At 61.6% G+C, this 23,843-nt stretch overlaps 8 protein-coding genes across 8 annotated transcripts; all 8 read left to right on the forward strand.

Annotated features, from left to right (window-relative positions):
• Positions 1-336: 336 nt before the first annotated feature.
• LMXM_26_2420 (conserved hypothetical protein) lies at positions 337-2,271 on the forward strand (the record flags this gene model as incomplete). Its single annotated transcript, XM_003876496.1, has 1 exon — positions 337-2,271. The coding sequence occupies one exon, from the start codon at positions 337-339 to the stop codon at positions 2,269-2,271; it is 1,935 nt and encodes a 644-aa protein (XP_003876545.1).
• A 1,472-nt stretch (positions 2,272-3,743) lies between these two features.
• LMXM_26_2430 (metallo-peptidase, Clan MP, Family M67) lies at positions 3,744-4,751 on the forward strand (the record flags this gene model as incomplete). The annotated part of the gene is made up of 1 exon (XM_003876497.1): positions 3,744-4,751. One exon carries the CDS (start codon positions 3,744-3,746, stop codon positions 4,749-4,751), a length of 1,008 nt encoding a protein of 335 aa, XP_003876546.1.
• Positions 4,752-6,943: 2,192 nt separating this feature from the next.
• Positions 6,944-10,066, forward strand: LMXM_26_2440 (putative protein kinase; the record flags this gene model as incomplete). Its single annotated transcript, XM_003876498.1, has 1 exon — positions 6,944-10,066. The coding sequence occupies one exon, from the start codon at positions 6,944-6,946 to the stop codon at positions 10,064-10,066; it is 3,123 nt and encodes a 1,040-aa protein (XP_003876547.1).
• Positions 10,067-10,749: 683 nt separating this feature from the next.
• LMXM_26_2450 (conserved hypothetical protein) lies at positions 10,750-11,415 on the forward strand (the record flags this gene model as incomplete). The annotated part of the gene is made up of 1 exon (XM_003876499.1): positions 10,750-11,415. One exon carries the CDS (start codon positions 10,750-10,752, stop codon positions 11,413-11,415), a length of 666 nt encoding a protein of 221 aa, XP_003876548.1.
• A 677-nt stretch (positions 11,416-12,092) lies between these two features.
• On the forward strand, positions 12,093-13,409 carry LMXM_26_2460 (conserved hypothetical protein; the record flags this gene model as incomplete). Its single annotated transcript, XM_003876500.1, has 1 exon — positions 12,093-13,409. One exon carries the CDS (start codon positions 12,093-12,095, stop codon positions 13,407-13,409), a length of 1,317 nt encoding a protein of 438 aa, XP_003876549.1.
• Positions 13,410-14,182: 773 nt separating this feature from the next.
• On the forward strand, positions 14,183-14,551 carry LMXM_26_2470 (conserved hypothetical protein; the record flags this gene model as incomplete). The annotated part of the gene is made up of 1 exon (XM_003876501.1): positions 14,183-14,551. One exon carries the CDS (start codon positions 14,183-14,185, stop codon positions 14,549-14,551), a length of 369 nt encoding a protein of 122 aa, XP_003876550.1.
• Positions 14,552-15,216: 665 nt separating this feature from the next.
• On the forward strand, positions 15,217-15,906 carry LMXM_26_2480 (putative phosphatidyltransferase; the record flags this gene model as incomplete). Its single annotated transcript, XM_003876502.1, has 1 exon — positions 15,217-15,906. The coding sequence occupies one exon, from the start codon at positions 15,217-15,219 to the stop codon at positions 15,904-15,906; it is 690 nt and encodes a 229-aa protein (XP_003876551.1).
• A 2,799-nt stretch (positions 15,907-18,705) lies between these two features.
• On the forward strand, positions 18,706-23,139 carry LMXM_26_2490 (conserved hypothetical protein; the record flags this gene model as incomplete). The annotated part of the gene is made up of 1 exon (XM_003876503.1): positions 18,706-23,139. The coding sequence occupies one exon, from the start codon at positions 18,706-18,708 to the stop codon at positions 23,137-23,139; it is 4,434 nt and encodes a 1,477-aa protein (XP_003876552.1).
• Positions 23,140-23,843: the final 704 nt, after the last annotated feature.

A 23,843-nucleotide genomic window follows, 5' to 3' on the forward strand; every position in this document is an offset into this window, starting at 1 on the left:
CCTCGATATCAAAACACACACACACACACACACCAACGTGGTCGCGCTTGGGCTCACTCTCGGCCCTCTACACAGTTCTCAGCGGCGCGCTCACTGTACTTGTGAACAGACTCCTTTGGCTCTCCTCACCTCACTTTGAGAGGGGGCCTCTGCTACGCCCACGGGAAGTGACACAGCCCGGCTGACGTGGGCCCCCGCTTGCACGGTCCCACTTCCTCCTCTCACCTCGTGCGCCGTCTCTCATTTCGTTTTCGCCGGCTCTTCTGCCGCAGACGCGGTGCACACCGGCTCCGCCGCAGCTCTCCTCGTACCCCCAATTCCTTTCTAGAGACGACAATGGAATCGGTAGAGGCCGTGGAGCTCTTCTCGGAGTGCAGCGCACGCTATCGCTACCGCGTGCCGGTGAGCGTGATTCGCGAGCTGCAGTACGAGGGGTCGCGCTACAGCGCTGAGTTCAACGTTGGCGGCTGGTTCTGGCGCTTCCACATTCAAGAGCGATCCGCCGAGGGCCAGCGCTTCCTGGCGCTGCATCTTCAGAGCTGCACGCCGGGTGCTGTCTCTGTCCACTTTAAGCTCACGGCTGTCTGCATGCGTGACCCGCTGCAGTCGCGCAGCAAGACGTTCAACTGCACCTTTAAGAAGGCTGGAAGTGCGTGGGGACTTCATCAGTTTATCGCGATCGAGCAGCTGCTGCACCCGGAGAGAGGGTTCGTGTACACGGTGCAGGAGACGGGCACCCGCTGCGTCGATTTTGAGGCGGTGCTGCAGGTGGACAACGGCAGCGGCAACGGGCGTGCTCCGCCTGTGCGCAGCGCAACCCGCTCCGTCACCCCGACCCGCAGCATCGTTGGCGCCGGCGTTGCAGGAACGAATGGCGGACAGATATCGCCAAGCCGAGGCCCTAGCGTTCGGCCGGTCGGCGTACGTGGCGGCGGCACTCCAGTGGGACGGAGCGGTAGGACGTCGTACTCGCCTGGCCGGGTCGGCACCAGCGCACTCGTCCCGATGGAGGGCAGTGTGGACCGGCCCGGCGCGAGTGCCGGGGCCGCGCTGCGTCGCGGCTTCTACAGTGACCCGAACGGTGGTCAGTTGATTACCTTAGACAACGCCTCGATCATCGGCGGCGATGGTGGTGGCCGACCGCCTGGGAGCGCCGTCGTGCGCGCACCGCTCACGTACCCCTTTGCACACTTGGAGATCCTGTGCGACATGAGCTTCGACGTCCAGGGCGTCCGCGTTAAGGCCCACCGCTGCGTGATTGGCGCGCGTATGCAGCCGCTGCTTCCCGAGCAGATGCTGCCGTTGCAGGTCGGCTGCATCGTCGCCATCGCCGTCCCCCTCGACGTCTTCACAACCTTCCTGCGGTACGTGTACACGGAAGAGTATCCTGAGTCGGGCGTTTTACCGCCGGAGTCGCTGCTTGACTTGTACCTGCTCGCGGCAGCGTGCGAGTTCTACGACCTTAGCGCGGTCTGCATTCGCTACGTTCGCCCACTCCTCACGCCGGAGAACATTCTACCAATTGTGCTGACACGCTACAACGCTGCGGACGAGGTGCTCACCTCTCTCTACCTGCACGTGCTGCTGGACAACTATGATATCCTCATCCAGGACCGCCAGTTCGAGGAGATTCCCGGCCACCTCTTCCGTCGTCTTTCGCTAATTCTTTACAGCAAGGAGACGGTGCCGAATGCGCCGATCCCACCCATGAAAAACACGCTGGGGAAGCAGATTGCGTGGCTGGCGGAGTCGGGGGAGTACAGCGACTACGAGTGGGTAGTGGGGCCGCAGCAGTACGCGGTGCACGCCCACCGCTACATTCTCGCCTGCCGCTGTGTGTTGTTTTCGCAAGCAATGAACCCACGTAGCCCGGGGCCGCTTCCGTCGTTCACTACCAACGAGTTCGACTTTTCCCTGCGTAGCTGGCAGAAGCTGTTGATGGGGATGTACCGTCGCCACCTTGACACTGCGCGCGACTTCTCGGCCGAGGACATTGCCATCATCTTCAAGATGCAACAGGTGCTCATCATGGACGGCCAGCTGAAGCGCGAAGCGGATGAGGCGTTTAGCAACACAAACGCCCTGCGCCTCCTCATCTATGCCGTGAAGCATCAAATACCGGAGTTACACGAGCGTGCTATCAGCTACGTGGCGCGCAACTTCAGCGTAATGATCCGTAACGACTCACAGGCGTGGGAGCTGATTAGCGAACTGCCGCAGACGGCTGTGGTGTCTCTGTTCCGCACGGTGACGGAGCAACCGCCGTTGTAGAGGGTGGACCACTGTACGCGTTTACGGACAACGATGCGGAAGCGTCAGCGGAAAAGAGAAGAAACGCTCATGGCGTCATAGAGGGTCTACCGGCCCAGGTGGGTGCATGCACTTGCGTGTTTGTGTGTTGTGTGTGTGTGTGTGTGTGCTCGTAGCCAGTGCGAGTGCAGCACATGTGCCTCCTGCGTTTTTCGCTCTCACCAACATTGCTATCTCTGGGTTATACCTGGCGAGGGGGAGGGCGAGGGCCGCAGCACCCCCCATCACCCAAGCCGGTGGAGCGTGGTCGCGTCACCAAGTCCTTGCCGATGCGATGTGTCTTGTGCGCGTTGTCTGTCTCTTCTGTTGGTGCGCGCTGCGGCGCGGCGTGTGCGCGTGTCTCCGCGCTTCCGCTCGGCTGGCTGCCGTGCTGGGTCCCTTCTCGGTTCGTCACGTTTCACGTGCGTGGTTGTAGATGCTCCTTTTCTGTTCATGGTGGTCTATCGAAGGGTGTGATGGTGGGGCTCGTTGGAGGCGCGGGGCCGGCGGTGCGGTCGTTGGCTCTCTCCCTCTCTCCACTGCCTGCCCTCCCCCGCCCCCCCTCTCTCTCTCCCTACGATGTCCTGTACTAGAAGTGTCCCCTGTATGCCTGTGTCTCGCTGTGTGTCGCCTTGGTGGTGTGTATGTGTGTGGGGTGGGGAGAGGGGAGAGGGAGGGAGGGGGGGGGGCGCCCTCCCCATCCTCGGAGGCGTCTCGTTTCTTGCCGTTTCCCCCCTTCCTCCCTTCACCACTCCGTCCTTTGTAGATTGCGTGCTGAAGCGTATCTGAGCAAACCTCGTTATCACTCCTTTTCCATGACACGCCGTCGGCCAACGCTGCGACAGCAGTGATGCCCCGCTGTGCTTCCGTTAGGGAGAATCCCTCGAGCGGCCCATGAACGCTGCGGCAGATCTCCCCCCTCTCCTTCTCTTATCCGGCCTTTTCCAGAGGTACTCTTTGGTTGCACGGAGGCGGAGCGAATGTTCGAGCCGGTCATGCGCACGCGTGCGTGTGTGAGTCGAGGAGGGCGCGCTTGTGTGGAACGTCGCTTTCTTTCTCGCGCTCCGAGTTAAGTTGCACTCCGTGAGCGCGCACTCCCTCTTCCTCTCCGCCGGCTGCTCTCCTTGCACTCTTGCTGGCGGCGCTCTGCGGTGCCCCTCTGAGCGGTGGCTCCGTCCTCGACAAGTTCTCTTCCCCTTCTCCCCCACCTGTTCACCGCGTTCTACACACTCTAACTTGCTCCCCAATCAGAGGTGGGTGGACGAAGTCCCATTCAAGGCTGTGCGTCAAATGGCGCTGAGAGGAGGGCAGAGGAGCTCATCAAGATTCCAACAGACGTATTTAAGTGCCCCTGAACACAGCCAGACACGCTTGCGCGGGTTTTCCACAGAGGGGGGGGGGCGCATTTTCTTTTCCGCCCCTCCACATCGGGACTGTTGGGTGCTCCCCTTCTCATGAACGTCGCCGACATGTCCAACACGTCCGTTAAGCCCTGTGAGAGTAGGCTGCCGCTGTCGGAGGTGCGGATCAGTGACCAGGTTGTCCAGAGCTGTCTGCGGCATGCCTTCACGACAGAGGGGGAGGAGGTCATGGGGCTGCTACTGGGCCGCATTGAGGTACAGCCCTCCACAGAGATGCACATGGACGGCAGTCGCGACGCCGGCCTCCCTGCGAGTCAGGCGGATGGCGCTGTCAATGGCGTCTGCAGCAGTGGTAACGGTACCGCCGTCATCACCGCCGGCGCAGCGCCTGCGACGCGTTCCTCGGCGGCCAAGCGGGAAAAGGTGGCCTACATTTGGGGGACGCACATCGGGGAGCGTAATGTGCAGCGCAGCGATCGAGTGGAGATGTCAGCGGAGTCCGTCGCGTCAGCTACTGAAGCGGCAGATCGCATGACGACTGACACAGGAGCGCTTACCTACGTGGTGGGATGGTATCACAGTCATCCGAGGATTCCAGCCGTGCCGTCGTCCGTGGACTTATGCACGCAGGGGAGGTTTCAGCAGTACATGGAGAGCGGCTGGGTCGGCCTCATTGCGAGCGTCTTCAACACAGAGGCGAGCATCACCTGCGGCCACTGCACGCTTCACTGCTTCCAGGCGGGGCTGAGCAACGAGCATGTGGAGGTCCCCATGCGTATCGTTCCACAGTCGGACCTGTTTGCCTCCCTTGACCCTATCGGTGCGCTGACGGACACCACGCCAAGGCTGCTGCAGGCCTTGCAGAAGGAGGTGCGCGACGCGGTCGCCGCAACGGTGCGGGAAAGCGCGCGCGACGCGGCCACCTCGCGAGCGGCGCGAGGGCTGGCGGAAGTACAACTATTTCAGATCGACCGCCTTGTTGCGGAGCCGACCCGCAAGGAGCTGGCGCACTGCTCGCTGCCCCTCTTGCGTGCCGAGGTGGCGCGCCTGGAGGCGGCGTTGGCTGAGACCGCGAGAGCCGCGCCGCCACCTCAGCATTGACTGACACGCGTGTAGGCGTGTGCTGCTGCGACGGGGATCGGGGATGGAGGGGGGAGCTGAGAGTCTCACTGCTCCTCTACGGGTCTGGGCAGACCCGCCGCCCTCTCCTCCTCGTCTTTGCCTGCGCCCTTCGGCATCCAGCAGGATGGGGGTATGTGAACGGCCCCCATGGTGGACAGAACAAGCACTCACGGTAACACGCCAGCGGATGAACTAGTCTGCGCGCGTGCTGATTCTCAGTCCATTGCGCAGAGGTCGGTCGAGCTTTTTCCTCCCTGGTGCGCGCCCTGCAGTGGATGCGTTTTGCGTCGGCACAGCAGGAGTCTCCGCCATGGGTGCCTCCTGCTGCCCTCCCGTCTTGTCTTCCGTGAGCGGGGCAGCAAGGCCCCTTCCGTGCACTTCTCGCTTCTGTTCAGTTCTCTCGCCGACTGCGCGGGATGTCCGAAGAAAACGCGCACGGGCACACACGGACACCTTGTCATAGTCCGCATACAAACGACTCGTGGGGCTGCCATCATCGCGGATGCCACTGCACACGCACACCTCCACCTCCATCTCTCCCTTACAGGGCCTTGTGCTGTGCTCTTGGGTCTGTCCGCTCTTCCCCCCTCCTGGAGGATGCAGAAAAGTGTCTTGCCCTCTTGTAAGGGGGGCGGGGCGCAGCTATTCCTTCCGGACAGCTCCCGCCCGCAACAGCGTACGAGTGTGTATGTGTGCGTGTGGGGCGCGGCGGCTCTCTCGCTCTCCTCCTTGTTTTGGTGAGGATGACAACTGGTTTTACTACCTTGTCTCTGAGTTCAAGTCAGCCCTAGCCCCCTGCTCAGCCCTCCCCCATCGTACCTGCCACCGAGGTTCGGCACGCTGGGTAAGGGAAGGGTGGGGTGAGGTGGGGCTTGCATGTGGATAGAAGTCATCCAATGGATAAGCAGCAGCGCTGTAAGGGAGGAGCGCTGAAGCCGGCTTCCCTCCTGCCTGCCGGCACCCAACACCTTTGGTAACGATGCCTATAGCAAGCCAGAAGGCGGGGGATGGAACCTCCCCAGTCGATGAGCCCCCTCCCCTCCCCTCCCCTCCGTTCCTTTCTCCCTCTCCCGCTCTCGCTCTCTGATGCTACGTTAGCGAGGGCAGGAGATACGGGCACGCCTATTCACACACCCACATAGACACACGCACACACAAGCATAGATTCAAGCGTCGTCAGCCAACCATACCCGGCTCCGTCTTGTGCCTCTCCTTTTTCTCTCCACAAGTCGGTTGTAGCGGCCTTTCTCGGTTCGCGCCCGCTGTGCCAGCCCGCTGCGTCGGTATCTGGTGTTTCCACGCTGGCTTGCACGCACGCACCCTTGCCACTCGTCCTGCGCTCGGACGCAGAGAGAGAGAGAGGAGTCGTTAACGCAGTAGAGGGGTGGGTGGGGAGCGTACGGGAGAGGGGTTGGTGAATGGACTCCACCACAGCAGCTGCGGAGAGGGCAGGCTCTTCGGGGCTCTCAGCTTCTCTGTCACTCACCACCACACATTCATCGACTACATCCACGGCGCATGAGGCCCTGCGGCAGGCCAGGTCGTTTTTCCAGAGCAGCCGTGCTGCGCCCAGTGCCTCCTCTTCTGCCAACCTCAGCTCAGGCCATACCGAGTCCAGCCCAGGCCCATCGCTTGACTCGCAGTTGTTATGGGGACATGGCGGCAATATTGGGGCTTTCCACACCACATGCGCGGCAGAAGTTCACGGACGTGGCACCGATACGACCCGTCCCAGCTGCCGCAGTGTGTGTAGCAGTAGCACCAACAGGGCCACGTGCAGTCGAGGTGTCAGCAGCAGCAGCGGCGGGCTGACGAGGACGTCTGGCGGCGGCGCTGTGGCCTGCCTTTCTCTGACATCTGCCTGCACGAGCCACAGCGGGGCATCACTGGAAAACGAGCGGTCTTTGGCACGCGGGTGTTGCACTTCTCCTCCCGATGCAGATCCACGGCTCTCCTCCTTCTCCAGTAGTCTTGCACGCCACGGCTCTGGGTCACCGTCCACTCCATCCTCAACTGCACACTCTCCAGACGCACAGCCGCCAGTGTCGGCGGCGTTGCCGCTCGCATTGTCCTCTGAGCGCATTCGACAGTGCCAGCTGCAGGATGAGAAAGCAAGTGCAGCCCAGGAACAGGTGCAGCAGCAGCAGCAGCACGTGCGCTTCAGCGTGCCAATGGTGACCCTAGAGACGTCCGCGTCTCCTAACCCTGCCAAGGCGTCTGTGTCTGCGAGACCGCCCTCGCAGATCGCAGCCTCAGATCAGACCGCTCTGGAGCTGCTTCAAGATCTCTCCTACGCGGAGGTGCAAGAGGCCCAGGAGTGGCTTGCTAGGGCCGGAAGGGCCAAGCAGGCGTGGGTCGTTTCACCGTCTGGCCATCTCGTGCGGCCGACAGAGACCATTGCTGCCGACCTACCCATGAACGAGAGCGGCGACACAGCAGCTGCGCTGCTGGAAGCAGCACCGGTTTCGCTGGACGCGGCGGCTAACCTGCGCTTTTCTCAGTTTTTTCGCGCGTCACTGATGGAGGAGGACAGCGATGACGCCATCATGAGCGATGGTGGGTGCGGCGCCGTCCACGGAGGAGCGGGGAAAGGCGTGAACATGAGAGAAGCGGTGGAGATGCCAAGGAAGGGCGACGTGAGGCACCGCATCGGGCCCACGCCTTCCTGGGGCGAAGCTGCGCCGCGCAGTTGCCAATATGGTGACACATTCCCGTCGCCTTGGCCCTACGTTGTCAGCAACTTCGATGGGCCGGGTGCTGAAGTGGAGGTGGAGAAGGGGGATGAGGACGACCTCACTGATTCTCCCATGACGGGCGTGTCGCCGTCGAGTCCGCACCTACACCGCACCAGCGTTGATACTGATGGTAAGGCTCCTGCTCCTCTGCCTGATCCGTTCGTTTTTATTTCTCCATCCGCTTCGGGGGCCAACGCCAAGTGTACACTGGTCTGGCCTGCCTCGCCACTGCTGGCGGAGAGAGACTCCAGCACCCCGGCGCGGCGCTCCCTGTCACCAGCCACCGCTGCGAGGCGGTGGTCGCTATCGGGCTTTGATATCGGGCGCCGTATCGGGCATGGGCACTCCGGCAAGACGTTCCTTGCGCGGGAAAAGCGCAGCAAAGTCGTCGTGGCGCTCAAAGTTTTCAACGACGACTACGCCCAGCGCCACGACGGCGGGGCGAGTATGTTCGAGCGTGCGATGCGACTACAGGCAGCGGCAGGACGGCACTGCCCGCACATTGTAAAGCTCTATGCGTTCTTCACAGATGCGCGACGCTGCTACGCTGCGCTGGAGTACGCGGACGCTGGTGACCTCGCCAGTCACCTCCTTCGCCAGCCGCGCCAACGCCTGCCGGAGGCGCATGCCCAGGTCATTGTGTACCACGTGGCGCTGGCACTGCGGCACTTGCACGAGCAACGCGTTGTGCACCGCGCTGTGACGATGCGCAACGTGCTACTGCGCTGCAGCGAGGCGGGAATGACCGTCAAACTCGGCGACTTCGCATCCGCCGTGCAGCTGCCCAACGGGTGCGCTCGCTGGCTCGGCGAGCTCGGCGGCTCCCATGATGGGGGGCGGTCGCTGGAGTACGCGGCACCGGAGGTCGTTTGCGGCCGCGGATGGTCGTTCAAGTCGGACATGTGGGCACTCGGTATCCTTGTGTTCGAGATGGTCTGCGGCTACCACCCCTTCGACCACGTTTCCACGGCTGAGATGAAGCGGCTCGTTTGCAGCGGTGCCGCCTGCCACTCGCCGCATGCGCTGTCGCACACCGGCATGTCCTTTGTGCGGTCACTGGTATGCGTCGATGAGGCAGCGCGCAGCAGCGCCGCGACGGCACTGACGCACCCGTTTTTAAGTGGTATTGCCGCCGCCGCCACCACGGCTGCTGCGGCGAGCGCCATGCAGGGCGCGGGAGCAAGTGGCCGCACAGAATCTGCCGGGCCGGCTGCCCAGGCGACGCCGGCGAGCGTCGCCGTTGCCGACGAGTCGCGCATGGGTGCGATGCCGCTGCCTATCAGTCGTGACTTGTCGAGCACGTTCTCGCTCGCTGCAGTGCTGGCCGACACAGAGGCCAACTACGGCAGCGACGGAGGCCACAGCCAGGCGACGGCTGCCATGACGACAGGCACAAAAACTGCCATCCGCTGCGCGGACGCTGTTCTGGCCTCTCCGGCGCCGAGGGACGACACCCCGTACGCGCGGTGCGGCGGAAACCCATCCGTCAACTCTATCACGACGACGTCTTCATCGCCGACCGTCATCACCTTTTCCACTGCCCAGCGCGTCACCGGGACAACAAGGCGTGCACATGGTGCGCCATGGCACACAGCGGATGCGGTCGCTCCAGTGGCGTCTCTGTCGTCCACCAGCTCTCCTGGCCCCTTGATGTCCTTCGCGCGTCTGACGCACCCCTGTCAGAGCACTGCGCTGCCGTCCGCGGTGACTCTGTCGACCTCCTCGCTCTTTGGCGCCCTGGGCAGCGAGGAAGCGGATACGAGTTTGGGCCGCCGGCCGAGCGCCACGAGTCTCAGGTCTCCTGGAAACGCCAGCCGCCACAGCCCGACGACGACCCTCAGCGACATGTCGGCCAGCGTGCTCTCCACGACACGAACGCCAACTACCCTTGCGTCGGAGGCAGCTAAGGCTACCGGAGGTGCGTTCACAGACAGCTGTGCGCCTGAGAGTGTGCTCAGCGCCAGCTTTAAGAGCTGCAACACGCACAATCCGCACCATCTTTACTCCCAGCAGCATCACGCCCGCCACGGTCAGCAGCACGAGCAGCATGAGACCCCGGCAGCACATAGCGCTGTGGGAACGGCGCGTAGCGTTGAGAGAAGGTACAGTGAGGACACTCGAGGGGACTGCTCCGTAACCGTCAGCAGCTTGACGTCACGCCCGTCGTGTGGCGCGCGCACGGAGTGGGCCACCGAGGATGCAGAGGTGTCTGTATCATCCTTGACGTTCTCATCGTCGTCCTCCATGGGCGCGACGGCTCCTCAAACAAGCTTTCCCACCCGTACCGCAGACGCGCCTCCGCGTCAGCTGACTGGCCACATGGCATCGTTGATGGCAACCAGCGGCGCGCTGGAGGCAGAGCGGTTGCCGCTGACCGGCCGACTGACCTCCTCGACCATCACTGTGGCAAGCGTCAGAGGGGCACCTGGTGCACCCAAGGCAGCAGTCACATCATCACACGCGAGGGGGCCGAGGTCCGGAGCGAAAAGGCTCAGCAAGAGCTCGGCGTGCTCGCTGCGACTCGCCTTTGAAACGCTGAGCGACGAGGACAGCTGGTGAGTGGCGGGTGAACGGAGCCTGCTTGCGACTCATGGGCGACCGTTTCATGTGGTGGCAAGCTCCCCTCCTCCCCTTCCTCACTCGACCGCCCGCTCCTGCTGCTGCTTCCTGTTCCTGCCGAGCCACGCACCATTCAATTGACGGCGCCCTCCGCGATGGTAGCTGCGTTGTCGCACCGGTTCTGCTTGGCCGATACACGTCTCCCTTTCATGTCGCCACGATTAGCGCTTCTTCGCTTGTGCGTCTTCCTCCGCTGCGTGTCCGCTGTCTTGCCTTGCCTGCTCGTCGTACTGTGCACGCGGAGAGTGAGCGTGACGCGCAACGGGCATAAACGCTGCGGCGCATGCAGCGGGGGGGGGACCGCGTATCCCCAACACGGCGTTTTGCGATCGGAGATGAATGCTGCCGTCGCGTGTGTCGCCCTTCTCCTGACGTGAAACGGTGGTGCTGTGCGCCGAGGAAGACCTCCCCTTCCTCACCGTCTGCGTGGGGCGTGTGCAGCCAGGTCGGGCTCATGTTCGCTCATCCAACCATTCGCCTTCTTCACTATCCACACCTCATTGTGCTCTCCATGTGTACCTCCTCTCTCAGCGTCACGTGCTCGGGTGTCTGCCGCCATCTGCTGCTGTGTTCTGTGGCTGTGACAGCACAGCACGTACCCTATCGCAGGCAGACACAGAGAGATGCCACTAGACTTGGTAGGCAAGCTGCACCGCACCGTGTACATCACGGATTGCCCAGAGGACTCACAAGAGGACCTGCTGCACATGCTGCTGAAGCGGTGCGGCGCGATTGAGGCGTGGGACGCTGTCGATGGCCGGGTCATTGTGGTTTTTCAGAGCATGAACAGTGTCAGCAACGCCCTCACCTTCCACGGTATGTCCTTTGTGGACTTGACAAGAAAGATCTGTGTGTGGAAAGCCACAGACGCGCCACCGGTGGAGGCAACACATCAGCTGTCCATCCAAGGAGGCTCTGCCACCGCGGATGCGGCTCCGATGGAGGCCGCATCAGCCGAGGAGGAGGACACCCGTCGAGCACAGCGGAAGGAGCGGCGCGCTGCACTGCAGCAGATCCTGAATAGCGGGGCGGCAGACCTTGTCGACACTTCCTCGCTGGAGGGTCGGCGAGCAAAGATGACGGAGCTGTGCTACCGACAGCTCAAGGCCCTTTGCGTGCTCTCTGCTGCCGCAGCGAAGGATGCGAGGGCGGAGCTGGAGGAGAAGAAGGAGAACCTTGCACGATTGCAAAGCCTGATCCGCACTCAAGAGGCAGCGGCCAAACGACAACGGGAGGGGTCGGCTGAGGTGGGCGAGGGAGAGCCGGCGAGGGCGAGGCGCCGTGTGTAGACAACCTCGCCTTCTTGTTTCTTACCGGCGTGCCGCTTTGGTGACGGAGACATCAGATGAGATGTGGTGGAGCGAGATGATGATAGTCTCCGGGTGCCGGGGTGTCCTCACGGCATGGAGGGCTACGTGACACGTTGAGCACCGCAAGGCAAAGATACTGCGCCAGGGTTGCGATGGAGAGACGGCGCGCTTGCGTGTCTTTGTAGCCGTGCATGTGTCGCCCTGAAGGGGGAGAAAAGGGGAAGAGGCAAAACCGCGACCGCAGCATGGACTGCAACGGAAAACCGCCCGCGCACTTCCTCGCCTGCTGTCACGTAGCAGGAACACATCTCTCTGCCGTTTCTGCAGAGGGGCTTTGCATTTCTCTGCGATTGTCTTCCTCTCATGTTGCGGTCACCACCGCCGTCTTCCTCCTCTCCTCCTGTTTCTGCACACACGCGTGTTCATCACAACGCCAAAGCTCTTCTTTACGTGTGTGGGCCTGTGCGCGTGCGGCGGTGACTCCCCGGCCCGCTCCCTCTCTCTCTCCCCCAGTCGCAACGTGGACGACGACTGGCGCGCAGGCAAGAGAAGCTTGTGTGGTACCATTCCCCAATCGCTTTGCATCTTGTTGCTGTTGCCGTGGGAAGAGGCGTCCTGCATGACGTACTGGACTCACCTCCCCCCTCCCCGCAATCATGCTGCTGCATCGGCGAGCCGCCCTCCTCCTGTGCGCGAATGCGCGGCGCACGGCTGTCTCGGTCGGCTCCTCCTCGTTCTCTGCAACTGGTGAGGCGGCGGCCGAGTTCTCTTCCCCCACCACGCCACCGTGGCCTAGAAACGTCAGTTCCTCGTTTGGCGCGTGGGACAGTCACGGGACCGCTGTTCTTGCCGCGGGCGGTCCTGCTGCTGCTGGTGATGCCCCTCAAAACCATTCGCACCACGCACCGCTGCGAGAACATCCGGAGCGGACTGTGCACAGCAAGGAGGGCTACTCCTTGATTGGACGCCTCTGTGCGTCTGGCCAAGGCTTGGCCTTGGGGCGTGTGCAGGCGTCGCTAACCGTCTACGTGCTCGCTGCCTCCGTCGGACTGCTCTACGTCCTGTACTACCTGACAACCTACACGTACGTGCTGACGACGAATGTGTCGCCGCACCGCAACTCCCTCTTCTTCCACTTTCCATGCGATATGGCGATCATTGAAAAGAGGCTGACACGCAAGCGGTACACCGTGGAGGTGGTGCCGCAGCCCCTCGTTCAAGGCAACCGCGAAGAGGTAGACCATACCGGGTTTGCTCGTCCCAAGCCGGCAGTTGTGGAGCGCCGGCTGCTCATCAACGCGGTGCTGCACCGCGTGTTCCTCTACCTACAAAAGACAGAGTCTCTCGTGGCGGTGGACGCGCAGGCGGAGATGGCGCCGTACCGCTTCATGGATGGCGCGAACAGCCTGGGCAAGGCCTCTCGCCCACCGGTGGGATTCCTCCGAGAGGACCAGCTCTTGCCCGACATCAACGACCACGGTGCGAGCATAGCGTCGTCGCAGAGACGGTGGTGGCAGTTGTGGGGTAGAGGGGCAAGCACGGCAGCAGCACCGTCACCGCGGTCTGTCTCCGGTTCCAGCGTGCAGGCCGCAACGGCGGCGGAAGTGCAAGCGTCGCCGACGGTGCCTACGAAGATCGTGCTCAGGAGTAGCGTGCGTCTGCGCGACTCCATGAACGGCTACCAGAAGGGTCACATTGGCACCTATGAGCAGTTCATCCACCACCTCGCGCAGGAGAAGATTAAGCAGCGCTACTACGCTTGGGTGCTGGCGAGGGGCATGGCAAAGAACAGTGGCCTCCGCAAGGTTTACGCAGAAGAGCTGATCCGCAACGGCCTTCTGTCAGGCGACGGCGTGACGTTGACGGAGCTGGTGCCGGATATGCAGCAGTTTGCTGATGAGGTGTTTGCGCAGGTGCGGGAAAAATTTGGCGACGACGTCATCGTTTACGAGTACACCGCCACAATGTTGTAGTTCCATTGGCTGAGGTGGGTTGCCTCTGTCGGCGAGGCGAGGGTGCGTGTTTACCGTCTCGGCGCGCACGTGGGTCTGAACCCATGAGCCTGCCGGTACGTGCTACATAGAAGAATATGGGATGGCGAAGGGAGCGCAGGGCGACGGCAGCTCCTGTTGTTATGGGCCGCTCTCTCCCCTTCCGCTTCGTCGGGGGCTCGGCTTTCGGTTTGGGTGAGTGCAGTGACAAGTGGATGAGCGGCGCGCCTATGGAATGAACAAGGGCGGATGACGGAGGAGAGCGGGGGCGTGCATCGCGAACGGAGTGGCACCACAGGATGCGCCAGCATACTAATGGGGGCGTGCAGAGGGAGCTGTCTCGGGTGTCCTTCCTTTGCGCTGCAGGTTTGGTCGTCTCCCTCCTCACGCCCCCGCCCCTCATGCGTCCTGGAGCCGGCCATGTCTCTGTCCCGCACGAGGGAGTGCGTCTAGGAGATTTCAGGAGGGCGACCACGTATGATGTGCGCCCCAGCGGTTTCTCCCATGGTCTCGCACTCCTTCTCTGCTGTGCTGGTGGTGACCGCCTCCGTTGCCGCTTCATCTCTCTCTCTGTCTCTTCACCTCTCTCTCTCGCTCTGATCGTGCGTATCGGTGCTGACCGGCGTGTGCACCGGGATGGCTGTCTACGCAGGGCTGCTCCACCGTCTCGTGTGCAGCGTACACTTCTCTATTCGTGCGAGCACGCGCGTCTGTGTGTGTGTTGCGGGCCAGCGCGCCTTCACGTGCTGGTGCACATGTTCCACACTGCCTTCTTGGCGGCCTCCAAGAGACACTTGCGGTTTCGGTGCTCCCAATGCACGCGCCTCCTCCCATCGGAGCACTTCCCCAAGAGGAACGGTCCGCTCAACACTATGGTCTGCGTGGAATGCAAGGAGATGTGCTTTGGCTGTGGCGTGCGACAGCCGCGCAGCAGTTTTAGCGACACAAACTCGAACATGTGCGACCGATGCTTGGCGAAGCAGCAGGTGGCAAAGGAAAATGTCTACTTTCGCTACCCGATACTGAAGTACCGCGCCTGCCCATTCAGCGTGGATGAGGCGCGTGACGAGCTTCGCAAAGAGGAGCAGCAGCAGCAGCAGCGTCAGCAGCACATGCCTCGATAAGTTGCGTCGTTTGTTTTCTTGTGGCTGTGGCGACTGTGATCACTACTGCGCATGTGTTTGTGTACTCGTCAGCCACGGCGAATACCCGCGTCTCTTGTCAAGGCGCTTCGGTGCTCGTGTTCACAGGTGATGCACGGCCACAGCAGCTCCTGTGCTGTATGCGCGTGTGCACTTGTGAGTGGCGGCGGCGGTGGCGGTGGTGGTGGTGAAGGGGGCTATGCTGATCACGATCAGCGCTTTCCTTCGTGCTTAACCAGACCTTGTGTCTGCCACAGTGATACGCGACGGGCAAAAGAAAAATGAATGCAAAGGGTGCGAGACAGAGGCAGAGGCGCATGGCGTTTTCACCCGTCGTTGTCTACTCCGTCGAGTGCCCTCTCTGTGTGTTTGGTTCGCCTCTTCCCCCCATCCCCCCACTCCCCACTCCCTTCTCCCACATCCACTTTGCTGACCCAATCTTTCTCTCTTCGCTCCGCTTCTACTGCTGCGCTGTGCACTTCATCTATGTACTGTGACGGCAGGACGTCTCAGATCACGCATTGCGGACATCGACGTTATCTTCTCGGCTTGCGGCTAGAGGTTTTCCTTCTGACGCTCTCCACAAGCACACCCACACACACACGCGCATACACCCGCCTCCCCTCTCCCTTCCTCTGTCTTCTCACATGGCAGCAATGACTCCAAAGCCAACGAGCCCGAGTCCCGGGAGGATCTTCCTCTTCGTGCCAAACATTATCGGCTATGTCCGCATAGCGGCGTCGATCATGGCCTATCTGGTGGCACGCGACTACCCTGCGCTGTGCCTCATGCTCTACGCGTCCTCCTTCCTGCTGGACGCGGCTGACGGCATGGCGGCTCGAGCGTTGGACCAGTGCTCGAACTTTGGCGCCATTCTGGACATGCTCACCGATCGCGCTTCGACGGCTGGCTTCCTGGTGGTGCTTGACAGGGTACTGCAACCCATGCCGTACGGCTACACATGTGTCCTCGCCATACTTCTTTTCCTCGACGTGTCATCTCACTTTTGCCGCATGTACGCCTCCGTCTTTATCCGAAAGGATACCCACAAGGACGTGTCGGACAGCATCTTCTGGCTACTGCGCGTGTACTATCTAAACAACCGCGTAATGAGCATCTTCTGCATCGGGCAGGAGTTCGCATATATTTTCCTGTACGCATGGGCGAACTACGCTAGCGTCGCGGTGGTGGGCGACCTTCTGTGGTACGCCTTCGCGGTGTGCGTGGTGCCCTGCTTCTTGAAGCAGGTCGTCAATGTGCAGCAGCTCGTGGATGGCCTTTACCACATCGCTTGCGTGGACGCTCAGAAGCGCTGCGCGCAAGGTAAATACGCCTGAGGACTGCGTCGGCGATGCTGGTGCGCATGCGCTCCCCTGCTCCTCCAGCTTTCCCTTTCGTGTTGAAAGAGGTGGGGCTCTAGTATGGGAGAGGTGCGGGGACGGCGTGCTAGCGAGGTCGATCGCGCGGAGATCGCCACTTATATATACCTATATTTTTTGTGTCTCTCTCCCTCTGTGTCTCGCAGCAATGCTGGTGAAGGGGGAGTCACGGCGAGTGTTGGTTGCTGCTCCTTGTCGCCGTAGCGGGTCGTACCGACGGTGCTGTCCGTGAAGCTGTTGTTATTAAATTACGATGCAACTGCGGTGGTAGGTGTCAAGAGAGGGGGAATAGATGGTGGCTGCAGCGCTAGTGAAGAGAGGGAGGATGGCAGAACCGAGGTGACGCAGGGGTGGGGGTGGTGCAGACGTGACCGAAGGGGGTGGGGGTGGGGGTGGGGGGAAGAGACAATGACAGCGGCGATGCTAGATGATGCAGGGCACCTTGCTCTGCCATGTTGGTCGTAGCGTGTTTCGTCCTCGCAGGGAGAGCAATGTGGGACGAAAGGGTAAGGGTGCGTTCCTCTCAGGCAGACAGGCACACACGTCTCGCTTCGCAGCACCGTCTCCTCCGGCCCCCTTCTCCCCTCTCGCCGCCACTCGCTCACTGGAGTTGTCGACCTTCTGCGCAGCCTCTCTGTTTCTGACTTCCTCCACCACACCCCTCCCTCTTCTTGATGTGAGTGGCGAAACAGACAGGGCGACGGATGAACCGCGACGAAACGTGAGCGGCGAATACGCGCGTGCGTGCGGCGCGTTTATTTTTCTCTCGCTCTGCTTCACCCCTTTGCGCGCGCTCATTCTCGATGTCGTTGTGGCGGTGTACTGGGAGGGGGGAGGGGGGAGGGGGAGGGTGGCATCGTTGTCATGGATGTGCCTGCCCTCTCTCTCTCTACCCCGCCCTCACTTCCTCGAGGCGCGTAACCAAGTAGGCACGTCTGGTCATGAGTGCGTCGCGTCGCTGTTCTGAGGCAAGGCAACGGAAATATTGAAGTAAATGCAAAGAGGGGCTCATCGCCCTTGTGCGAGGGCGTGACACGAGTGAGATGCCCACACACGCACTCGCCACACTGCGCATGCGAATTCACGTGTGCTTCCCCTTCCCCTCCACCGGGCGTCTGCTTCGCCTCTCATCCACTCCTGGTTTTCCGACGCAAGTGAGGGGCCGGTCAGGGAGTATGGCGTACACGTGATAGCGGCAGCGTAGGTGAACAACGCAGTGAGCATGTTTGTCGTTGCTGATGCACGGCCGCGGCTGCGCGTACCCGTGTATCAGGGTGTGACTGGCCCTGCAACTCATCACTGCATCAGACGCTGGCGAAATCCCTATAATCGCTACCTATGCGATGCAGAAACAGCACGCGCGTTGGTGTTGCCTCACCCACTACTCCTCTCTCCACGCATGTGTATCGACTTACGATTCCTTCACGCTTCGCCTCCCCTCCCTCTCTCCTGCGACGCGGATGTGTCCACGCACACGCGCATCAACGCGCGTGCATCACACAAAAAGAAAAGAGAAGAGAAACAGAAAAGTCTTTCACATCACGCGAGGAGGGGGGACTTGCGCACACCACCAGGCTCGATACCAAGCCGACACTCGTTGCAACGACGCACCGCCAACGAAGGGGGGTTGTTTCGACGCACGAGGCGACGTGTTGCGGCACCCTGTTCAAGATTTTGTTTTTGTTTTGCCGAGCAGCCCGAGCGTTCGTCCGATTTTGCCCCGCTCTCCTGCGCTCGATCCCCTTTTATGTCTCTTCGTGCTTTCTTTCTCTCTCTCGCCCGACACAACCCTCACCGTCGCCCCATCTCCCTGCATCGTTCCGCTAGCGCTCCTCAGCTCTGGAGCAGACCTCGCGGTGCCTGCGCGTGCTTGCCTGGTCACTTACTTACTCGTGTGGAGACGAAAGCAGGCAAAACACCGCTCCTTCTGGACGTCGGCGACGGCAACCGCGTACAGACGGTTTTCCAGCGCTGGTGCTGCTCTCCCCGCTCTCTGCCTTGCCTCTTCCGTGGTCGAGGCGTTGCACCAGAGCCTTTGCTTTTGTCTGCTGCCGCTGCCGCGCCCTCAGGAAATTTGGTCTGCCTTGCGCACGTGGGGTGGGACGTCTGCCGTTGTGCGCGCATTTTTTCTTCGTGTCCGCGTGCTACTGGTGTGGTGCTTAGCAGTGGTGTAGGCTCGCGCTCAACTCACCCGCCGACGCATCCGCGGTGCAGTACGTTGTCTGGCTATCGCAGTCTGGCGCGGCATCTCTTAGTGCTTCCCTTCTCTCTCCTGATTTTCCTTGTTCGCGAGTTTTTAGCTTGTAAAGCTTCACCTTCCGTGTGTGCGTGGCGTGCCTCTCTGCCTCGACCCCCTCCTCCCCTCTCCTTTCTTTCCTTCCCTCTGCACTGCTGCGTTTGTGCGTGTGCCAGCGGTCCGCCTCGCTCCCCCGTGCCGCTCTTTTGTGCGTTTTCTGCTTCCTTTGCTTTCTCTGGTGGTGAACTCGTGCGGCCGCATCAGAGACGATGGAGTCGCACATGGACCCCGTCGGTGAAGTGGGGAGCGTTTCACCAGAACACCAGCCCTCGGCAGGCGTGCGGAGGTTGGTGCGCCGGACGCCGCCTAGTGTTACCAGCGCGGCCGGCGGTAGTGCGCTCTCGTCCCCCTCTCCTGCCGCTGCTGGCGCAGCGGCGGCCACGGCAACGCAGACGGTCGGCAGCGAGGCCGAGGGCAACGCTCTTATCAAGCGCGTTCGCCAGTTGGAGAGCGAGGGTGTGATGCTCTCCAACACACTCACTAAGGTGTGCGAGGAGAATGGCCGTCTGTCCGGACAAATCTCCGCGCTGGAGGAGAAGGTGCAGGCACTGGCGCAGGAGCCGCTGAAGGAGACGTCGGTGCTTCACTCGCTCTTCGAGCCAGAGAAGACAGGCTGGTTTGGTGGATCGAAGTCCGCGGCACGAGGCCAGCTCGAGCAGCTGACCGCCGCGCTGCAGTCCGAGTTCATGGCCTACAAGGCGTCGCACGCGTCCAGCAACGATGAGGTGCAGGCGCTGGTGGAGGGCTTGCAGAATGCACACCTAAACGCGCAGGAGCTGTCTAACATGGTGAAGGAACAACAGCAGCGCATCAGCAGCGGCCCTCTGGCTGTGGCGGTGCACATCGTGCCTGCTGCCGAGGGCAACAGTTATGCTGCCATGGTGCAGGAGTTGCAGGAGCAGCTGCGAAAGGTGCGCGAGCAAGCTGCGCTGACTGAGGATGAGCTGCGCACCTCGCAAGCCGAGTTGCGTGCAATGAAGGCTGAGAACGCGAAGCTGCGCAATGACTCCATTGCGAGCTCCGCGCCTGTAGAACCAGCCGCGGCAACCCCAATGCTCGCTGCCAGCAGCGCTCTGTTGCTGTCTGAGAAGTCCTCCACCGAGGCGCTCGAGCGCATGACCAGTGAGCGTGATGCGCTGCAGGACGCGCTCGCCGAGGCTCGCAACTCCATCGTTGAGAAGGATAAAGATGCGGAGCTTCAGAAGCACAAAGTGGCCCAGTTAGAGAACAAGCTGGCAGCGAAGGACTCGGTGCACGTAGAGGAGGTGGATAAGCTTCGACAGCAGCTGGCCAAGTCCTTCAGCGCATCCATGGCATGCAGGCAATGCGATGAGCTGCAGCAGGAGCTGGAGGCGGCCAGGCGTGACGCGGACGCATCCCACATGACCGTGCAGGACCTGCGCAGCCAGATCCTGGAGATGACGGTGCAGCAGGAGGAAAAGTATAATGTGCTGGAGAAGCGGCTGGCGGACGCCCTTGACCAGCTCAGCGAGAAAGACGAGCAGTTACGCCACCTCACCTCTGCCGACGACTACGAGAATCTCAAGCTGGAGCAGGAGACGCTAACGCGCGAGATCGATCTCTATAAGCAACGCATCGCCTTCCTAGAAGCTAGCCGTGACGCATCCGACGACGCTGCCGACGCGACTGCGTTGGACGAAACGAAGGTTCTGGAGACACTCAACGCCACCAAAGAGCGTATTTCGAAGCTGGAGTTCGAGCGAGATCAGCTGGCCATGCAACTGCAGCAGGCACAGAGCTACGCCGTGTCCCGCGACACGGAAGCGCGGCAGCTGCAGCAGCGCTCTGAGGACGACAAGAAGCGCGTGGCCTTCCTCATGAAGAAGTGCGCTACCCTCACCGCCGATGTGCGGAGCGCGACGACACAGCTCGACACCTTCAAGGAGCAGTTCGAGAAGCAGTCCCTCGAGCTCAAGCAGGAGAGGCGCAATACGGAAGGCATGGCCAAGTTGCAGAAGCAGCTCGACGAGCTGAGCAAGGAGAAGAAGCTGCTCGATGACCGCTTGGCGGCGACGCAGGAGGTCGAGGAGCGGCTTGTGAAGGCGAAGGAGACGATCGCTTACATGGAATTGGCCCAGAGCAGCACGATCTGCATGAGCCAGTTTGCTGAGCTGAAGGCGGAGAAGGAAAAGCTGCAGAATACAGTGGAGCCGCTGGATCGAAAGCTGGAGGAGGCTAAGCAGGAGATTGAGCGCCTGAAGGCCGTCACGGACGCGCAGCACGCGATCTCGGAAACTCAGAACAAGAACGTGCGCGCGTGGCAGGACCAGGTGACGGCTCTGAGCGAGAGTGAGACGAAACTGCGCGACAAGGTCGCTGTACTGACGGCAGAGAACACACGCCTCACCCAGGTGAACGCGTCGCTGGAGCAGCAGATGGACGACATGCAGGACGGTATTAAGGAGATGGCGGTGCATATGGAGAAGGATCGCGCCAGCGCCAAGGCCGCTGCGGAGGTGAACGCGCAGAAGCAAATCCAGACTCTCTGCGATGAACTTGCACAGGCGAAGTCGACGATCGCCGAGGTCCAGGCACGCGACGGGCAGTACGTCGCCGATGGACTTTACCAGTCCGTCGTCGCGGAGCGCGACAGGTCGCTGGAGGAGAACAGGAAGGCCACCGTCGAGCTGGAGAAGCGCAAGTCGGAGATTTCGATCTACCGTCAGACGATCGCCGACCTTGAGCAGGAAAACGACGAGCGCGTGAAGGAGATCGAGTCGTTGCAGGATCGCTACCAGAACGACCGCGCCGCCCTCAACGATCGCCTCGCGAAGGAGCAGAAGCGCACCGCGGAACTGGGCAGCAATGTTGCAGGCCTGACAGAGCAGGTGTCCTCGATGGAAGCCGAGGCGGCGAAGCACGCGACCACCATCTCGGAGCTGCAGGAGAAGAATGCAAAGCAGCAGCGCGTCTTTGAGGACAAGTGCCGCCGCGAGGAGGCGCTAAGCGACGAGATCAAGCGCTTGAATGGACAGATCAGTGCCTTGCAGGCAAACATGGCAAGCGCCGCACTTCACGGGGAGGGCAGCAGCTGCAGCAACGACGTCAACGGCACGGCGGCAGCGACTGTTGTGACTGCCGCTTCTGCTGTCGGAGTCGCAGCACCCGCAGTAGAACGTTGCAGCTCTGCCGTGGTGGAACCGGAGACAGAGGTGAGGGCGACGGATCGCGCCGCGTTGTTGTCCTCTCTGAAACCTGCAGCACGGACTGCGAGTCGACCGTTGTTGGACCGCGCCGGTGACGGTGCCGCGGTGTACGCTGCTTCTGCACCAGAGCCTATTGCCATTGATGCCTTCTGCAAGCGCATCGAAGACCTCCAGCGCGAAAACGACCGCCTGAATAGTGAGCTGAAGCGCATACAGGTGCAGCACCGCGCCGACTCCGCCAATGAGCAGCACATGATTACTGTCCTGCAGACGCAGATCAAGAACCGCATGTCGACCAACAACCGTGCCGCCTACGAGGCTGAAATCGCAAAGTCAGTCGCACTGAAGAAGAGCATCGAGGAGCTCATGGAGGAGAACGTGAAGCTGCGCAAGCAGGCAGGAGTAGCGCAGGTCTCGGCGAACATGCCTGCCTCGGCGTCATCGGTCGCTATGGCGGGGACGCAGCAGATGGACTTGCTCCAGCTGCAGGCTCAGAAGGCCACGTACGACTCGGCGATGGAGGCGGCAGCAAAGGCTGCGGAGACGTATGAGGCGCGCATCCAAGAACTGGAGGAGCAGCTACACGAGACCAAGGAGGCTGCTGCTGCTGCTGCTGCCGCTGTTGCTGAGGGGGGCACAGACACGGGGGGCGATGCCGCCGACCATGGTGATGCGAGTCTGCTTGACAAGCCAGTGAAGAGGCGGGTGAAGAAGATCAAGAAGAAGAAAACGTTGGCAGAGCAGGTTGGCGCCACGGACGATGGCGAGGACATTCTAGCAGCGTTCCCTCAAGCTGACGCTGCCGCCGCTACTGGGAACTCGGCTGAGGCGGGGCAGTTGCAGGTGCCCTGGATGCTTGCGCACCAGGAAGTGGATCAGCTTAAGTTGGAGAACATCCAACTTACTGCGGAAAACACTCAACTCAAGGCCAGCGTCGCGGACATGTTGGAGAAGTTGCAGCGGGCTGAGGAGGACCTGAAGGCCGCGAATGAGGACATGGACACCATGCAGACATCGATGGACGAGGAGCGACGCGATCTTCGGAGGCAAATCGACCTTCTGGAGCAACAGAGCGTACAGCGGCTCCCCGAAACGGATGAAGAGCAGGTGTCGACGCCGTTGCGCAGCGCCAACTCTGCTTGTAACGGCAGTGAGAGCCCCAGTAAGGCCAACCGCTCCTTCCGCAACAGCACCATTGACGACTTAGAGATGCAGCTACGCCGGTGCCAGGGCGAGGTGGAGCGCCTGACGGCTGAGAACAGGAAGCTGCAGTACCGGCTGGAGCGCGAAGAGGGACAACGAACGTCATCCCTGTCGGCCACGCCAGGGGCAGTGGTAGCGCAGGAGAGGAGCGAGGCCGGTGAGGTGCGGAAGTTGCAGCGGCAGCTGAAGCAGAAGGATGCGGAGATCAAGGTGCTCGCCGATCAGCTCATGCCCACCAAGGAGAAGCTGGTCGAGTACATGGCTATGGCGGACCGCCTTGGTCTCCAGTACCCTTTTCCGCCGGAGTTGGAGGGCACCACGGTGCTGCGGCTCAAGGCGCTTCACTTGCCGGAGCAGGCGCGATCAGCCTCCGCCCCGGCACCGGCACATCAGTGGCTGCACAGAATCCGCCCAGGTGGCAAGGTTGACGAGAACTCGCCGCCGCCACGCACGCCCCGAGCGCACCACACAGGCAATGCCGGTGGCGCCGCGCGGCAGAAAGACGAAAACTTCTCTCGCCGATAGAAGCGGCGTCCTCGCCACGCTTGGACTCTCTGGAGCTCAAACGTGACGCGACACGGACTCCTTATCGTGTAGAACCCGAGTAAAGGCTGCCTCCACTCTCGCCCGCTCGCGCTACTGTGCGGCGCAGGCCTTGCATCACATGCCCTTGGACACCGCTTCTCGTCTCCCTCTCTATTCCTTCGTCGGCAGGCTCGCAGCTCCTCTGCTTTGTTTCGCTTATCTTTTTCTTGTGGGCTGTACCGGGCGTCGTTTGTTGGATGGCCGCATCTGGCGCGGCGTTAGCGAACTCTCCTCTCATGTCGAATACATGTGCGATGACCCTCCTGCATACCACCATCACTGCTGCTTATTATTTTGGCTTCCCTCATGCGTACCGGCGTCTACTCCGTCTCGCCACACTTCTTTGGGCATACGTGTGGCGACTTTCTTACCTTTTCAGTTTCACCTCCCCTCCTCTTCCTCTCACTCGCTTTCCGTGTTGGCTGTATTCACGGACGTTGACGATGAGATGGAGGTGCGGGGTTCGGCCGGCTGTGCTCCCCATTGTTTCCCCTCCACTGCAGAGGGTGTCAGCCGTGCGCAGTGGACAACTTGGGTTGCCCCTCTCCATCCCTCCCTCCCCGTTCCCCCACCTCATTAGATTCGTCGCTGTTGCTCTGCGTCAGGTGGTGTTCATCCCTCACCGTACCTGTACGACATCAAAG

Source organism: Leishmania mexicana, chromosome 26 (genome assembly GCF_000234665.1).
Source record: "Leishmania mexicana MHOM/GT/2001/U1103 complete genome, chromosome 26".
Classification (NCBI taxonomy): domain Eukaryota; phylum Euglenozoa; class Kinetoplastea; order Trypanosomatida; family Trypanosomatidae; genus Leishmania; species Leishmania mexicana.